This window comes from Sinohyriopsis cumingii, chromosome 4 (assembly GCF_028554795.1).
Source record: "Sinohyriopsis cumingii isolate HCF-2022 chromosome 4, ASM2855479v2, whole genome shotgun sequence".
In the NCBI taxonomy this organism is placed as follows: domain Eukaryota; kingdom Metazoa; phylum Mollusca; class Bivalvia; order Unionida; family Unionidae; genus Sinohyriopsis; species Sinohyriopsis cumingii.
In genome coordinates, this window is record NC_142964.1 from 102,042,393 (window position 1) to 102,062,024 (window position 19,632).

A 19,632-nucleotide genomic window follows, 5' to 3' on the forward strand; every position below is an offset into this window, starting at 1 on the left:
AAATACTTACCAGACCTACTTCATTATGCTGCACATCCCAAATTCTTATGTGTGCAGCAACCCATGCAGTCTTCAATGTACTGTGCTGAAACATGGCAGAAATTATGGACATGAGTTGATGAATGTCATTTTGTCGTTATGTTCTGATGCTTTTTTCCAGATTTATGTCTCTTCTTGGTGTGTGATCTACTGTCAACTCCTGTTGCAACAACCATGTTTGCAGTCATTATGTTTTAGTCATGAATCATATAGACCAATCACTTTGCTCTTGTTATTTTTGTTAGAGTTACTGCCCATTTGACTTGGAGCAGAGAATGACACACTTTTATGAAAGCAACTTTCTGATGGATTGCCATGTAACTTGATTATGGTCACTGCCTGAAGATGCATGTCAAAAAATCACTTTGCTCCTTTACATTTGGTTTGAGCTTTTGTCCTTTATGTCTTGTTGCTTAAAACAGAATAACATGACGTTGTTATTGCAGCTAGTCCTACAGTTCTATCTTGCATTTCTTTTATTACTGTGATACTTGGTGCATATTATACTCGTCAGGTAAAGATGTACTTTTTGACAAATATTTGTGATTCCTTGATGTTTGTAGGAGTTATTGCCCTTTTTAACTTGAAGCTGGATGCATGAGAGATGGATTTTTGTGAATGCAACTAGTTTTGAAGTGTTCATGGATTACCATGAAACTTAGTATGTAATATGGTCATCATCAGAAGATATGGACGCTGACAGATCATTGCACTTGCACTATTCCCAGAAAAGTTATGTGCTTTGTTTTAATATAAATTCATTGCCATGCTAGTGTATTAGTGGAATGTGAGAGAAGTGATGGCATATTTACATAAGCAAAGTGCTCACTAATCCTCTAGTTTAAATCTCATAACATTTTCCTGGAATGAAAGTATTTGTTTAGAAATGAAAAGTGTACATACAATCCTTTGACCTTTTCATAAAATATAAAGTACCATAAATCCTTTCTTACATGTCAGAGCCACCTGCAATGTGTGATGGCAGATCAGAGCCTGTGCAATTTTTTAGGAGTAATCAGTAGAACAACAAGCAACACAGACCCTGATCTGCAGCAGGCACATTATGCTATGGCAGATCAGGATCTGTTTTGTTTTCAGTTTCACTCAACTTATAAGTGAGTATATATGGTAGTGATAATTTCACTGTAAATAACAATATATAAGGGAAATATGTTTGTTACAGAGATACTGGTGTCTTAGTTGGAGCAGAATACTTAGATAAGAAGATCAAATTAATAATTAAAAATGTTCTCATCAGTTTTCTGTCATAACCCTTTATATTAAATGTTGTTGTAATGAAAGATGACTTTATGTACCCAATGGCCACCTTTATACTGCTGTCACCTGGTCACAATGGCCATACTAAAAAGTAGCAGACATTTTTTAACATGAGGTGATCATTTTCTATAATGACATTCTCCCACTTTCATATTTTATGAATTAATTGTGAATGTTGTTTGTATGTTAATGCAGAGATACTTGCATTTTGTCAGAGTTATGTCTCTCTTGAACTTGCAGCACTCATTCAAACAGAGCGTGGATTCAAGTGGGGGCATCCATGTCCAGTCTGCACATTTCAGAGTTGTATTCTTTTCCTCATACTGCTTCATATGCCCACTAAGTGCTGGAGTGTAGAATATTATGTCTTTCCATCCATTCTTAGATTGTTCTGGTAAAATATCATTCCATCTTTTCTTCTCAGAAAATAAATGTGCCAAATGCATCAATATTATGATTAATAGTACCTTTTAATTTCTTTCAGATCTTTACATCTGTCTTCACAGTAGAGATGGTTTCAAAGTTGATTGTGCATACAAAACATTTCTTCAAAAATGGATGGAACATATTTGATGCAATAATTGTGATTGCAAGTCTAATAGATATGGGAGTTGAGGATGTTGATGGCTTGTCAGTCTTCAGGACTTTCAGACTGGTAATAATGATTTTTTTAGCTTATCTATCCATAGTCCAAGCGAGCTCTTGTTATTCAGCCATGCGTCTATCACTCATTATCTACTGTGTATTCAGCATCCGTTGCTTGTTAGAGGATTTCATTCGGATCAGATTTTGTTAAAAATTGTTCTACATTTGGGTGGAGAAGTACATATTATTAAATTGTACAAAAGTTTATTTAGCTTGAAATCATCAATACATTTTGTTGTATTTATATATGTCTATAATCAAAAGACCAATATCATCTTTGTGCTGTTTTAAAATGCAGCCATAAGCTTTGTCAACTGAAAAACTGATTGTGAAAAGATCACATCACTGCTTATTTTTAGACTGATTTGAATTATTATATGCATTAATGAAATGGTTGTGTGAATCTTTGTTTCTTCCAATCAATATCAATTTAATGAGCTAATCCATCTTTTGCAACAAGATCTCCACTGAACAAATTGTAAAAAAATGATTTTCATACTGTGAGACAGTAAATCATTATTTTTTAAATAATTCATACACTTGATGATAATCCAACATCTGAAACCATAATTTTTTTAGCATTTTCAAATAATATACATAGAGAATATTCTCTTTTCCTACATTGGTACCAGATATATTTCATTATGTGGTACAAAAAAAAGAGACTTAAATGACAGCGATTACACAAGGTAAAACATATCATTTATTATGTGGCACAAGATAAAATATATCTGGTATTTATGCAGTAAAAAAGTATTTTTTGTTTATTATATTTGAGAACCTACTCTACAATCAGAGCCTAGAGGATAAACTCACTCTGTAGTACATCAACCACCCACTGCGTTCATAAATTCACTCGATTTAACCCTACTCATCGACTGGTTATATAAATATCAATGACTTAAGAGAGTATTTTTGGACTGAGATGACCTAATCTGTTGCAGTAGATTACATTTTTGACATTTTGTAAATTATTTGACCCTATCTAACCAAAACAAAAGTCAGATTCAATAGTGTTTCATTGATGTCAAGGTAGTAAGGGGAAATAACTTCATAGAGATGTGAACAGCATAGAGCCAGATTTCAACAACAAAAATGACCCTTTTTGAAAGATAACGCAGTTTCCATTTATTTGTACTAATTCACAAAGTACTTATTTTTCTTGCTGCAGGATTCAATTTTGTAGGCTCAAACAATCAATTGTCACATGGCATGGTGGTGAATAAGGTTATTTTTTTCAGATGTGAAAATAATACAGGAATTAAAGAGACATGAAAAATATTTCGCCACCAATTTTCTATAGTTCACACCTAAATGTATAATAAAAGTTTATACTATGCTATACAGTACTACATGGCATTTTGAATCTTTTTACATCAATTGTTGATAAAAATAATTCATTAGTGGTGGACATCATTGCAGTTTTTGCTTGTATAATAATTAACTTGTAATAGAAATTTATACAAGCAAGATGAAGAAACTTTTATTTGAAATACTACAGTTAAAATGAACTTTATGCTTTCATTTTAACATCTGTTCCAGAAACAATCTATATGACTCTCCAGTCAAAAACAGTAACATTGCACTTGGTAACCAGGACATAGGGTCATGAATGAACAACATGAAGGCATCATATAAAGACTGTGGTCTGCAATATAAGGTTGGCGGTTATCCTCAGGATCAGCAGTTTCCTCCACATTAAAAACCATATCATATTGAAATCTGAGCTCTTGAGAGTTTGTTGTTTACTTTGATCTTTTTGATTCATCAACTTTATAGACTGGATTTTCAAAAACCATCCACTCTGACTTGCACACATGTGATGCCAGTCATGCCTATCAAAACAAGTAGTCATTTGACTGGTTAATCATGTGCCTGTTGAAATGTCAAAGAAAAGATGACATTACTTAGTTAATCGTCCTATACCCTACACGCCTTTAGTAAAACCTAATATATTTTAAATTTTAATGTAAATCAATTTTCTTTTTCAGCTGAGAGTGTTTAAACTTGCACAGTCCTGGCCTACTATGAGACTGTTGCTGTCCATCATTATGAGCACACTGGGGGCTTTGGGAAATCTGACAGTTATTCTGTGCATTATGATCTATATCTTTGCCGTTATTGGACTACAGCTTTTCAGTGATAAATACACAGAGGATGTATTTGGAACAGATCTGCCCAGGTAAATACTGTATATGCTTACTTTTAAGTTGACTCCAAGCACCCATATCTGCCACCACATAATGCTCCAGCAGATCTGGGTCTATTCAGTAGAACAAACAACATAGACCCTTATCTGCTGGCACATTATGTAACAGCTGATGAGGTTATCTGTTATTTGCAGTTGGACTCGACTTAAAAGTAAGATTACATGGTAAATCAAATATTGGCATTGATTTCAAATTTGATAATCTTATTCGAGCCTAAACACGTAACATAAGAGAAATGTTGCCTTGTTTTTCAAATTCTAAAGATGTATTGTGGCATTTAAATCTGTTTTCTGTATTGATCAAGTCATTGTATCCCCATTCCTTGCAAATCTGAGTGTCATTCTAAGCCGTCATGAAAGATTTGAGGTCTTTGTTGCACTGTGTTATCTGGCAGTGCTCAAAACAAATTATACCCTTCCCCACTTATCCGGTGATAATGATAAGTATTTGCTACCCTTATTTTGTTCCAGAGTTTTATTTCCTCAAACCTTCACTGAAATACTGCTTCAGCAGTACAAATTATGAATTGTGCATCAAAATATTATTCCTCGCCTGAGCTATATATATTGTAAACTACAATATTTGTATATTTTTCACTTCAGAGAGTACTTGCTTTGGAAGTGCATACTATTCTTTTCATTGTCAAATATCACTGAGTGTGTGGAAATGGGGACACAAAATGCCCCAGTATTATAATCACCCCATCTGTTTATCTTGTACCAAATATGTACACATCTGTTTTGCTGTTTATGGTCTGAAGAAATCTGGGACCTTGCCAACAGTCACTATACTTATAAGAGGATGAAGAATGGCAATTCTTCATCCTTGTCTCCTCAGCCCAAAGGTTTTTGTTTTTCCTCCTTGATTCCAGCCATGCCAATCATACCCATCCAAACAAGTAGTCATCTGACTGATTAATCAGGTGCCAGTTGAAAGGTCAAAGAAAAAATGACAGTGCTTAATTAATGTTTTAATACCCCACATGCCTTTAGTAAAAACAAAGTATATTTTAAATTTTAATTTATATCAAAGACTCCTTGATTCCAGGAGGGTATGGGGTCCTCCTCTGAGTCTTACAGCACTCAAAGTAAGACTCTTTGATCCCAAGAAAGCATGGGAACTTTCTCTTTGGTAGAAAATAATAAGGCCAAGAGATCCCTATTGGTCATATTGATGCTGTCAGTGCCAGATATTGTTCAATCTAGGATCCCTATCATGGGAGGAAAAACTCAATTTTAGACGGAGTTGCACATGATGGATGGAGAGAAACAGCATTTTTAAAGGCCCATATCCCTGTGGAGTTGATGAGATGATCATGCCTCCCTGAAAGAGGGGAGCAGTGATCACACAGTATAAAGTCTGAGGAGAGTTTGTCCAGCAGATCACCAGTTTTCTGAATACAAGTCACCAGTCAGTGTAGTCCCACCATTGGTTTATGGACAGGGATTGGATTGATAACCCCATTCCACATGAGAACATATTTTATTTCTTCTTCAAGATAGGGAGTCAGTGTGTATATGTCTGACTATGTAAGGGGATCAGATTGACATTCGTCCCTTCCAATGTTGCCTTTAAATCTCTGTGGGATGTGGGGACATCCATATCAGGGAAACAAACCTAACCTCCCATTCATGGCACCATGGATACCCATGCCTTGGCCTCAAAGCAGTTTAGAAGTTGTAAATCACAGACCTACATCATCTGCTGATGTGGAGCCAAACAATAAAGATGGGACCAACCCTGTCATCTCAGATTGTGTGATGGTCTCTTCATACAACACATCAGGCAACAAGGAGGTAAACATTCACCTTCTCTTTGCATGGAAGTTTAGAACCTCCTTTGCTGGGCTGCCTTCAAGGGATTACTCTCTATGTGTTCCATATTCCAGACAAGAAACATATTCTGGCAAACAGTCTGTCCAGAGGAGACAATGTATTCCACACAGAATGGTCCTTGCACAATCCACAGCAAAGTCTGTGGTCAGAAAATCTTTTGCAGTTAGTGTAGTAGGAACATTGATCCTATCTGTCCTTTTTGTGTGCACTATCAGACTTTCTTCTCCTGTTTGAAGATTGGCAATGTCCAGACTCTGTTAGTAGGAGCTAAAGGGCACACCTTTCTAACATGCTCAGGTTCTTGAAGGGCCCATCTCTTGGTTTGGATTCTCATCTTTCTGATGTTATGATGCACTGCAGAGACCAGTATCTCAGTCACTAATGCCTAGATGGAATCTCTCATGTGTTTTGTAAGCTCTGTCAAAACATACTTATTAATCACTGAGTGACGCTTTGTTTGAGAACCCTACCCTATGAAGGCTCTTTTGAGATCCTTGCTATAATAGCCATTTTTCTGCTCTTTGCATCTGCTAGGAGAGGCAAGTTTTGTGTGTTGTCTATAGTAAGGTTGTTTATGGTTCAACAGTAATTATGACTCTGTTTTCCCTTTGACAGCTCAGTTTTTTTATGGTGAGAAACCAGCTTTCTTTGTTAGCTGCATTACTTACTGAGATCCCCAGTCTTAATCATATCTTTGTTAACGATGATCAGGATAAACATCGTGGTATAATTAAAGTTTTACAGTTCTGTTTGGCCTCGCAAAAGAGAGAAAGAAAGTTATAGCATTTTTTATAACTACTAAGGACTCCACTGATATCTTGGCACCTACCATTTCCAGTGCATTGTCCTCACTATCTGGAGAGTTCTTCAGTCTCTTGCTGAGAAGGACCTTTTGTTCACGAGCTATTGCTACTTCAAGGGCCTGTCTTAATCATTCGTCACTGAAAGATGCTAAGAGAGCCACATTTTGATGGTCGCAGCCTACTTTCACCTATTTTCATAATTAATGTTTGGCATATCAGAATAAAGGCATTTTGTCCTTGGTCCCAATAGTTAGGTACAAATTGTGGCTCAACTGGCTGTCAGCTTACAGTCCTGCTGTTAGGCTGAGTGTACCATTGTTATACCCATTTTTTTTTAGACCATCAGCCTTCCTCTTAAATGGCAAATTCAGCAAGGCAGTAGTGACATGTGATGTATTACTGATTTTAAAATATAGTTTTTTGTGAGGGTGGGTAAAAATTAATTTTACAGTTTTTATGTACTTACCTGTCACTATTGCAAAATTCCCATATCCCACCCATTCTGATGTCCCAAGGGTATTCTTGGTCCAAGTTAAAGAAGAAAGGTATCCTGCATGAGTCTGTGACATGGGAATCAGTCTGGGTCTATGTTCTTGATGTTCTAAAACTTTCCATCTAATGGGAGGATGGAATTATGAGCTTGGATGAGGGTACTTTTATCCCGGAAAAGGTAAGCAAGGCAATAGTGGTAGGTAAGTATTGCATAATTATAATTAGTTTTATCCTCCTCCCAAACACCATAGTAGACTTGGCTTTTTTAAAATTTAAAAGCTTACGGTAGCATTTCCCAGAAGTCAGAACTTACTATACCTTGCTTTGATTGCTCAGAATCATTCAGAACTCTGCTAATATCAAGTTGAAGTATATTGATTAACTAGTGTAACTGGCACCTCTTTGCTTCACACAAGACTAACTGCAGTTAGTGATTTAACAAAAGAGTTTGAAATTTTCAAAACAGGTCCTTGACCAAGTAATGAAAAGGATCTTGGGCAATGTTTCTTAGGAATGGGAAACAAAACAATATTATTATTCTTTCTGGTTGATTTATTTGCTGTTTTTTCTCAGCAGTTTTTACTAATCTTGATTTTTCACAGTTGTGATAGAATGATACACAGTTCATATTGCTTTGTCATGGCATGAATAAAAATGTATTGCTGTGTACTTTCACATGTCTTTACTGTGTTAACCAGTAGATGGCACGCTGTTTTGAAATGTCATGGACCACTGTACTCACTCAGAGGCAGTCCTTGATGCAACAATGCATGTTTTGTTTGGTGTATTGGGAGGCATATGTTTTCCAAACACAAATCCAGTTACACATTTTAGGAAATTCCATTTCTATTAAATTTTATAAAATTGAACAAAGTATCTTCCTGGCAACAGTTTTGTATAAATTTGCTTTTTGTCAGCATCCTTAACAACCATGGTAACCTTCCATGATTAAGTGTGAATGGCTAAGGACTGATGGGTGTTTAGGTAAATCATATCATGGACTTATTTTTCCTTGATTTAAGATATTTCATTATTTTTCCTTGCTTTAAGATATTTCAAATTTATCTCATGCTTTACTGATAATATACATTTGTAAAAATGCAGAAATTTTGCAGCTTTCAAGTATTTTCATAATCTAATTTACAGAAACTTGTTTTTCAGGTGGCATTTCAAGGACATTTTCCATTCCTTCATGATGATTTTCCGAACACTCTGTGGAGAGTGGATACAACCCTTGTGGGACTGTATGAGGGCTGCAAATGAACTCTGCATGGCAGTCTTTATCCCAACCTTAGTCCTTGGAAACTTTATTGTAAGTGCTCATCATAGTCTTGTATACCATGTTTATTTATGTATAACATGCACACAACTGTGGAGAGTGGAGTCTCAGATTTGATGTCGTTCAATGCATTAAAATTTCCAGCCACACTCTTGCATATCGAATGTGATGATTATGACCCTTCTGCCTTATTGCATTTTATAATAAATTCCTTAAACATTTTATTTCACAATTTACTCACCATGGGTAGTCTTCCAAGAAAAGATTAAAAGCTTTCTTATTTAACAACAGAATGATTTCAAACTTTTTATTTTAGTGAAAGGATTTTTTCTTAATTTTATTGAATATTGAAAACAGTCATTTAATTTATTTCCTTGAAATTAAATATAAAGTTAACTATTGTTTTTGCATGTTGGCATGTGAGTCAACATTCTGATGTCACAAGGGAAAACATTTTTGCATGCTTCTAATCATAGCAATGTTGACGTAGATACACAACAGACATACAGGGTTTGCCTTATTATCTGGTATGGGCTAGTACACCTCTCCCTCGATAACTCATGCACAACGGGGTCCACAAACATAGACTGCACTATATGCAAGGTGTGAGTTACTGAGGGACCTCCAAAAATTGAATGAAATCAATTTGACATCGAGAAAACCGTGAAACATTGTTCCAACTGGTTTCAATAAACATCATGTATACACGAAAAAAATCTGTGCATTACGTCAGTGCTTTTTGTTTTTTTGATGAGCCTGTTTCCTGTAGAGGTGTTTAATATTATCCTGCCAAACTGGGAGTCCAAAGAGCAGGGAACTAGACTAACTGTTGATACACCACCAAACAAGGTTCTTTTTTTTCAAAAACACGTGACATTTATTTCGTGAGACAATTGTCTACATCGAAACTCACTTTTTGTATTGTTCAATTAGTACAATATTGATGTCGTGATTTCATTTCAAAGTAATAATGAAACTTCTTATCTTCTTGGGGATATCTCAAAGTGCCAGTTCAAGAATTCTCTGAAACTCACTTGCCCACAATGGTCTGTATCTGTACAGTCAAGCTCATTATTTTACGCAGTATTCATTTTGCTTGGCTGCCTTGTTATCTTTGATCACCATTATGAAAGAGTTGGTTAATTTAAGGTAGTTTATGTTACATACACATTAACATTTATAAGTGTTCGATTGATCGAATGAAGTGAGTTCACCTAGCATATGACCAGGGCCACTAGATTTTAAGTTTGTAGGATTTTTGTACCTTTTAACTTTTCGTTTATTCCACCTCCTTTATTTGATTCAAAAGACATAATTAACCTGGTAATACAAAGGAGGCTAGCTTTTAATTCAGTGCAACAATACAACAAATACCTCCGGAAGTCAGTTATCAAAACACAATTGGCACTTAATAAGGGTTCTCAGAGAAATGCTCACGGACGTAGCTGTTATGATAGATTGACACATTTTACATTTAATTACAAGAGGACACATTGCATTTATGATGATTGCACTTAAAAGGAATTAAAAGATAGAACTAGAACACAAATTTCAATTGATAAAAAAATTATTTAATTTGTATTTATTAATTAAAGTACTGCCTCCACTTGGCGTAAGTTACATTTTCTTTGATCAAAATTTCCTCACATATCATTAATTGTGATGTACTAGAAATGTTGTTTGGAAAGAAAATGTAAAAAAATTGTACGACCTATTTTTAAATTTGATATTTCAAAGTGTTCATTAAAATTTCCAGGTCTTATCTACCGTTTTCGATGATAAAACAAGCGATACATCAGAGTTTCCGTTACCAATTTTGATTGTGTTTTTCTTCAAGTTCAACAAATAGGGATCAATTTTTAGTGTATTTTCTGGTTTAAAAAAATGGGAGCCATGCCTGACCCCATGTTATAAGTGGGTTCGCGAGTTATCAGGGTGTAAGTTATCGAGGGAGTGGTGTATTGTATAGGCACATTAGTCCTAATTCCCAGTTATATGGTATGGACTATTACTGTATTGGCAAATGAGGCCTAGTGCCCAGTTATATGGTATGGACTATTACTGTATTGGCAAATGAGGCCTAGTGCCCAGTTATATGGTATGGACAATTACTGTATTGGCAAATGAGGCCTAGTGCCCAGTTATATAGTATGGACTATTACTTTATTGGCAAATGAGGCCTAGTGCCCAGTTATATAGTATGGACTAGTACTGTATTGGCAAATGAGGCCTAATGTCCAGTTATATGTTATAATAATAATAATAATGATAATAATAATAATAATAATAATAATTTATTTATAGAAGGTAATTCATTAATATAATAATACTGTCCTTTGAGGCCTTCTGTTTGAAATATGGAAAAATTGTATACACTATGTACAACATAAGATAAAGTGTCTGTGTATTATGAAAATCATCAGATGTAGACAAACATTTTATGAAAGATACTATTCCATGGACTAGTAATGTATTTGCACATCAGGCCTAATGTTCATTTATCTGGTATGGACTAGTACTGTGTAGGCGCATCAGGCCTAATGCTTATTTGTCTGGTATAGAATAGTACTGTATTGGCACATCATGCCTAATGTTCATTTATCTGGTATGGACTAGTACTCTGTAGACACATCAGGCCTAATGCTCACTTATATGGTATGGAATAGTACTGTATTGGCACACCAGGCCTAATGATTATTTATCTGGTATGGACTAGTACTGTATTAACACATCAGGCCTAATGCTCACTTATATGGTACGGAATAGTACTGTATTGGCACATCAGGCCTAATGCTTATTTATCTGGTATGGACTAGTACTGTATTGGCACATCAGGCCTTATGCTCATTTGTATGGTATGGAATAGTACTATATTGGCACATCAGGCCTAATTATGTTTATTCCTTGTACACATTCAAAAGAGCTGCAAAAGTTGAGTGGTTTGTATGCTGGACCGCCAATATAAAGGATGGGGATTGAAAGCCCAAATTGGCTACCATGACATGTTCTTGGGCAAGATAATTTACTCTAGTTGCTTTGTTACTAAGTAACCTATTTATGTTGCTCTGCATTGACTGCCAAAGAAAGCCATTACAGCAAATTCTAATTTTTTTCTCATATTTTTAGTTTTTTTTTAAACTTTTGCTTTACAAAAGCCATATCAGCACAATAAGCAAAAACCACTCGAATTCAATATATGAAATTTGGTTGTCATATTTGTATTCATATGTAGACAACCCCATTAGATTTTCCAGCCATTTCAGCAAATTTTCAATTTGTACAGATTTTAAAAATTTCTGGATTTAGTCTTTTTACTGTGTTTAAACAAATTTATTATGAATGTTTGTATGAATATCTAGATAACTTGATTAGAATTTCTTTTAATTATATGAATGTTTAATTTTTGTAACATTTCAGTATATCTGCAGAAAGAAATCTAGTTTCAAGTGATTGTGGTACATGTATTATGAACTCTGTTTTAGCATTGAAAACTGTTCTTTGTTGATTTAGTACTGAAAAAGTTAATATTTGATTTTGAATGTAGACCTGTAGTTATTAACTGTTATCAAAGCAAAAATATCATAAAAATATTTTGGACATTTTTCTTTGGTAGATACTGAATCTTTTCCTGGCTTTGCTTTTAAATGCATTTGAAAGTGACACCCTGAGAAAAGCCAAGGAAGAAAATAATGAAGACAACAAGCTCAAGCTGGCCTTTTATAGGATTAGAGATCTATGCTGCTGCTGCTGCTTATGCTGCTTTAGAGGAAAGAACCGAACTAATTCTGTTGTGCCTGATGACAGTGATAAGAATGCTGGTGATGAGAAAGAGAAAATCATACAGACAGGTTTGTAATTTATGTTCTTGTTCAAAGGTAGAATGACACATTTACTTTCCTCATCCATATCCTATTCCCATCTGTGTACAGCATGGACCCAAATTGGTTGATATGTACAAGGATTTACAAATTTATTAAAGTTAGCTTGCCCATGGCAGGCTGGCTGGAAAATTGATCTTGTCCGTGGGAAATCTGAGCTTCCCCCAAACATAATACCCCAACATGAATAACAAAATAAGGCACACTAAATTATGGAATATTTTAAGGAAATTGTGTTATACTTATTTTAACTTTTATTTTATTTATCTTTGTTGGCTCTGTGCCAATGATTAAAGTCTGCCAAAATGTATATGTAAATAATATCTGCAGATAGATATATAGATGAAAAAGGATTAGAACATAGATATAATCAGAAGAGCAACAACATGTATATACATGCATATAGACAGCTAAATGGACATGTAGAAAAGGGTTTGCAAAAGCTATATTGTTATGAGAGAGAGAGAGAGATTTCTATGTAAAAGAAACCCTTAAACTAAACAATTAAGCAACCGTTAATAATATTCAAGCCAGGGAAAATCATTAATCCACGATGATAGAAATATTCTTACACATTAAATAGCATCGTACTGGCTGTTTTTCTTCAAAACTGGTCCATTAGAGCTAGAAACTTCATATCAACTCTCCTTTCTTTTCTTAGGTAAGACTCATCTCATGAACTACAAAGGCAATAATTAAAGCTAGCCCATTTGTAATGATTTATTTATACTCTCAACTGAAGGACTTGTGAATGCTTATTTTATCCATTTACTTAACAATTAGCATCTAGTCCCTGTGAAATTGGTGGCAAGAATAAAAAATATTTGACAAGAGACAAGTTTTGAGACTGAGAACATTTATTTTCATCCATTTAATTGTTTGCCAAGCAGCCAAGTATGTATCAGTTTCCTGTATTTATCACATAAGTAACAGATTACACCTGGGGCCACGAGTAGCCGTGTGGTCTAAAGTGCTCACCATTCCGGATCACTGCCATCTCATCTCTGTCTGTGTGGGTTCAAGTTGCAGGCTCGGCTAAATTGGGTACATGAGAAAACTTACCAGTTTTTCAGGTTTCTTCCTCCACCAGTTATACTGGCTGCCATGTATAGCCTATCTTGTGTTGAAAAATGGTGTTAAACCCTACAACAACAGATAACACCCAGCGCTTGTGGGTGCTGCATTTTTAGTACATTGATCATGCTTTGAACAAAATCATTCTGTTGATTAATTTTAAGAAATGAGTACCTGTTAAGAGATAGGCAAAATTTGGTCAGGAATTTTGATTTCAAATCAAGATTTTCATCAACCTGATTTTGGCATGCAAATGGACAAAATTGACAACAAAAATTTCCTTATTCTGTATTGAAATATGCACTTCATCTCATCACACCAGTCTGTTTACAGTAACTTGTTGCCTTTCATACTGTCCTCATGTGTAGCACACACATTTTAGCCTTTCTAACAAGATCATTGCCTGGATTATATTTGTGTCAGTCCTCATAATTGTTGATCTTAAATCTTAAGAGATGGTGTATCATTACTGGATAATTTATGATTACTGGATATGGGTTTCTTCGTGAGTCAGCCTGAAATTTCCTCAGAATAGAAAATATCCTTTCAGTGTCTGCCATGGAATGTGGCAATGTTAGTACAACTCTGCTGGGTCCACCAAGAAGTTTAAATTGTTTCCTGCTTGTGGGTAGATTCAGGTTGCTGACTGCCTGCCATAACTGCTCAAGATTTGTACTGTCTGGGTCAAATTTTTGAGAAATTCTTAAAATCTGCTTTACCGGATTGGCATGATACTTATTCAGATTCCTTAGAACTTGATTCCAACCATTGAAATTCCTGTTTCCATTTGTTACTAACAATATTATGCTTTAGTATTTATTGCAGTGGCAAAACCTGACATCCAATAAACACAGCAGCATGGACAACTGGATCACTTTCCCCACTGGCTGGACTAAAGTTACTTTATTCAATTTAGCATTTCGGAAGAAATGTCATTGTGTTAAATTTAGAAATCAACAAATATTTGTGAGATATCTTTCTTTCCATTATGTGGCTGCTCAAAAGGTGTCAATTTGACAGTTTTCGCATGAATAAATTGAACAGGGTCAAAGGGGTGAATGTCCTAGAGGGATAATTTGAACACTAACTCATAGGTTCCAAGTGATTCTGGTTATAGGGGCTGCTCACGAGGGAACCACAGCCTAAATAAAATTTAAAATATGCAAGTGTGTCCATGTTTATAAAACTAGCTTTGCTTGTATCTCTGCATAAATGTATTGTAGGATACTTGTAATTCCAGTGCAAACTGAAACAAGATTTGGTTTTTTTCCCTATTTTGTCCATCTATTAAATATTACTGAACTTTGTTGAAATAAACTAAGGTTATTTTAAAGTATTTTTATATTACCATTTGGGCGATTTTGATTAATAATAAATTATGGGATTAGTGTACAAATGCAAACAATACTCAGACATGTGGAAAAAACTTTTTAAATTATCAGAAAAAAATCAAAACCTATACATGTATATGATATTACTTGTACACTTTTAAGGATTAATAAATACTATCTTGTGAGAGATTAAATTTTGTTTAATTTAAAAAGAGCATAATGTAGCAGTTTACTTTAATAGATTTAGTGCATGTATGTACATGGATCAGAAGACTGTCTTCTTACATGGTTTAAGTAACCTTGCCATTTGTTCATTTGTTGGGATCCAAATATTACAAGAAATCATGCATTTTCAGACTGTTTATATCATCTAGTTTTGTTTCATTTTTACTGTAATCCTGTATTAATAGAGTTGTATTATGATGCCCTGTCTATCTCCAGAGACAATATTGCAATTTATTGTTGAGATTGAGCCATCTCCAATCCCGATACACTTTGATGTGCAAACTATTAGACAATGGTGTACCATGGGAGATTGAGAATGTGAGTGGCACAGACCTCTTTTCAGTAATACTGACTGAGTTATGGACCCTGTTAATCAATTTTATATTTACTTCAGTACAGGGCATTATGTTACTGTCATTCTACTGATCTTGTGACATTTTGAGAAAATTTTCAAATATCATTATATTTTTAAGGAAGTGCAGCTTTAATGAAAGCTTTTTTTTTTTAAATTGTGCTTTCATACTGAAAGGAATAGAGAATTAGCTTCATTAAAGCTTAACATTTTTGAAATGTTACTGTCACACTTTTCGTTATTTTTCCAGATGCTAACAAAGACACTGTTGAAGGGGTGAAGGAAATGTCCAGTGAACATGCCACAGTTGTAATAGAAACAGAACCCAAGTCACAGCCCAATGGAATTATCAAACAAACAAAAGTAAACTGCTGCATAGTTTTTCTACATGTGCATAAAATGTTTTTTATATTAATTTAAATTGCAAAGAGGGTAAGTTAGGATTGAAATTTGGTGGAATTGCATTGTTTCCACTCAGTTTTTGAAGATATGTCAACATTTAAGGTATGATCTTATAATATTTATTTGATCTACTGGTAATACATCAGACAGGCTTATGGGATGGTCATCCATTGTCTGACATCCATCTGTCCATCCATTAGCACAAATTTGTTGTAGCTACTCCTCCTAAACTTCTTGGAGGATTGCATGAAACTTTACACACACATTAATCCCAAGGTCTAGTTGGTCCTATTTGAAAATGGTACTACTGAAACATCTAATATAGCCACCTCAGCAGCCATCTTGAAATCTTTGTTATAGCTTCTCTTTCTAAATGTAAAGGCATATTGACATGGTGTTTTCACCAGGAGATTTCTTATGATGTCTAGTTGATTATAAATGAAAATGGTGCTGATCTGACGTCCAATATGCCTGCCTTGAGCAGCCATCTTGAAAACCTTGTTATCACAACTCCTGAATGGAAAGCCATGTCAGATTGGGATTTTCACCTGAAGATTTCATATGATGAAAATGGTCAGCCATCCAGCATGGCCACTACATTGGCCCTTGTGAAAATCTTATTGTTGCTACTCTATCTGAATGGATAGTCATTTCAACATGGGGATTTTGCTATAAGACTTTATTATCTCTGGTTTATCGTAAATAAAAATGGGGTCAAACTGACATTTATGTTAGACATCACAGCAGCCATCTTCAAAATTTTGTTACAGCTATTTCTTCTAAACAGAAAGTCATATCAACATAGGGTTCACCAGAAAACTAATTAGGATATTAGCTGCTCCTGATTAAAAATGGTGCTGATCTGAACTCAGTTATGGCTATTACAATGAACATATTTAAAATCTTGCCACTAATTCTTCTGAATGGATAGCCATATCAACATTGGTGTATTCACCAAAAGTCTTCTAGTGGTGTCTATTTTGTCCTCATTGAAAATGATGCCAATCTTACATCAAAAATAGCTACTAAAGTGGTTAATTTGAAAATCTTATCACTCAAAACAGGGTTCTTACGGTCTTTGAAAGTCTTTGACAGTTTAGGAAAAATGAGATACTGGTAGTATTTTTATGGCCTTGAAAGTTTGGGAAAATCGAGCAGATTACCCTGAGGTCTTTAAAAGTCTTTGAAAATTGAAATAAACCCAAACAATTTAATTTCTTTCCATAATCACAAATAAAAATTTTCCAAGGTTCTTAGATTCAGATGTAGTCGAGTTTTCCTGGTTTCTTTCTTTTGATTAATTATAGTTTGAATGTCATCATTAAACAATATTGTAGTATTTCGCATTCATTGTTTTCTCATACAACCATACTTGTATACAAAATGTTAGCGAAAATAGGTCTTGGAAATCTATGTTTGTGGTCTTTGAAAGTTTGGGAAAAGTCTTTGAATTTATCATTCAGAATTATCATTCAGAATTATTGATGAACCCTGCAAGAATATCAAGAGATGGTTTCAACACTTAGCAGTCTAAATGAAGAAATTATCTTATTTTGAATTCCAGAAATTCTCTTTGGATAGTTGAACATCAGTCCCTTAGAAGGGGTCATGTTGCATTTGCAACTGCTACAAAATGTTATTAAAAATTAATAGCAATTGATCTACAGTAGTTACACAGTAGTCTCATTTCATTTTGTTCATAGTATCAGAAAAACATTTGGATGTCCTACACAAAAATGAGCATTACATACTATTTGCAAGATTCAGAGAATGACAAATTTCTACACCTTACTTCATCGCTGTTCCTTTCAAAGTATTACACTAATATGGAGAAACTATACTTTTATTTTTTAATGTTTAGTGCCAGGAAGTTAATGGCTGTATGAATAATACCTACATATGCATATACAAAACCTTCTGAATGGTTTCTTAGTGACCTTTACCATAATTTAATATTTACAATGTTTCTGAGATATCAGGATATTGATGTTCTATGTAGTAATTTTGTGAGAATACAATAGTCTGCACACAAAAAAAACTTGATCAATTTATAATATATTCAGTATTTAATTTCTTCTCTCTGACAGAATATAAATCAAGCATTTGATACAAAAAGAGATAAGTTTTCCAACTTCCATGAGGCCAGGAAAGCTTCACAAAAGGCTGGAGACGGTAAATCTGAAAAATCTGACATCAAGTCTATTAAGTCTGTTAAGTCACATGGTAAGAAAGGTGATGATGACAACCTTGCTCTAGGAGAAGAAGCATCAACAATGAAAGACACTGTTTCTAGTACTGACACAGAGAAAGAGAATGTTATGGAAGACTGTTTGCCTCATTTTATGACCAAAAGGTAAATAGCAACAACATTGAAAAGATAAAATTACAGGCTGATCTTGTTACCACTCTAGAGACTTTATTCCAAGTCCAAAATCTAATTGATAGGATTGGATGAATACAGTTATAAGCAAGATCCATGCATATTAATGCAGACCTGCCAGCCCTCATGATTTTGGCATGAATTTCACTATTCTCAATAGTGATTCATGCTGCGTGCCCAAAAAATCACAAATTCCCCAATTCTCAATTGGTTTAATCAGGAATAAAGTAACTTTTATCCTGTGAAGTATTAGTCAAAATAGAAGCAGTGGTCACTGACGCCAATAACGTCCCTGTATTGCTAGTCACGATATTAGTAGAACTTTATCCAGTTATTATGGTTTACCCTGTAGCAAGCATTGTCAAGCATATAATCTATATTTAGAACATGAGTTTTACAAATACTCGTGAAGAAAACTGGGTTCTAACTAATTTTTAAAACAAAATGGCATATGTACATATTCATTGCAGCTGTATTTTTTTAAAACAAACACTATATGATGACAGATTTTTGAGTGTAGTAATTTTTATGCTATTGAGAGATAACATATCTCATAATTTGCCTGAGTTCATATTTTTCTGCGCATTTGCCAAAACCACCAACCATTTATTGTTCAATTTTTCATTTTCTGGATTAATACCATTTTGGAATTAGGCTACACTACAGTTAAAGTGTTTTCACCTCCAAGGAAAAACATATGCATTGCACAAAAAGTGAAGAATAGATTGGAGTTCATCAAAAATTGGCCATGCATTCAGACATCAAACATCAATGTACATTATTCTTTTTGCACAGTAGTGTGCCATGAATTTTAGAATTGGGAATGTTCACAGGGACACGTATTGTTTGATTACAATTTACCTGTCATACACATACTATATAAGATTATTATCATTGCTTACAGTTTACCTGTCATACATGCACTATATAATACTATTATTAAGTTCATATATGACAGGGGCCCTGAGTGGCCGAGTGGTCTAAAGTGCTCTCCGTTATGGATCACTGCCATCTCACCTCTATCTGCGTGGGTTCGAGTCTAGGATTCGGCTAATGTGGGTATGTGAGAAAGCTTGCCACTAGCTTCTCATGGGTCAGTGGTTCTTCCTGGGGTTTTCCCGGGTTCTTCCTCCACCATTTATACTGGCTGCCATGCATAGCCTATCATGTGCTGAAAAATGGTGTTCAACCCCAAAACAACAACAACAACAACATATATGACAGATAAGTTGAAAACAATGATATGAGCTCTGTGGGCATGTGGCAGAACAATGAGAAAAAGTACACTGCTAGCAAAAAGCATATAGATATTGGGAAAGTTAAGAGTACCCCCAGCAGATTTAAGCTCTTGAGTACTTTAAGCCACCTACTCAAGTCCTCCAAGCTACCAATGCTGAATCATTGTTTGT

At 34.7% G+C, this 19,632-nt stretch overlaps 1 protein-coding gene across 1 annotated transcript in view; it reads left to right on the forward strand.

Annotated features, from left to right (window-relative positions):
• The window catches only part of LOC149801793 (sodium channel protein 1 brain-like), a 181,705-nt gene that overhangs the window by 112,613 nt on the left and 49,460 nt on the right, over nucleotides 1-19,632 (forward strand). The window contains exons 13-18 of the mRNA XM_089956848.1: nucleotides 1,802-1,972; nucleotides 3,954-4,144; nucleotides 8,464-8,614; nucleotides 12,195-12,429; nucleotides 15,692-15,804; nucleotides 17,931-18,196. Coding sequence (XP_089812974.1) covers nucleotides 1,802-1,972; nucleotides 3,954-4,144; nucleotides 8,464-8,614; nucleotides 12,195-12,429; nucleotides 15,692-15,804; nucleotides 17,931-18,196 — 1,127 coding nt within the window. The remainder of the gene's footprint in view (nucleotides 1-1,801; nucleotides 1,973-3,953; nucleotides 4,145-8,463; nucleotides 8,615-12,194; nucleotides 12,430-15,691; nucleotides 15,805-17,930; nucleotides 18,197-19,632) is intronic.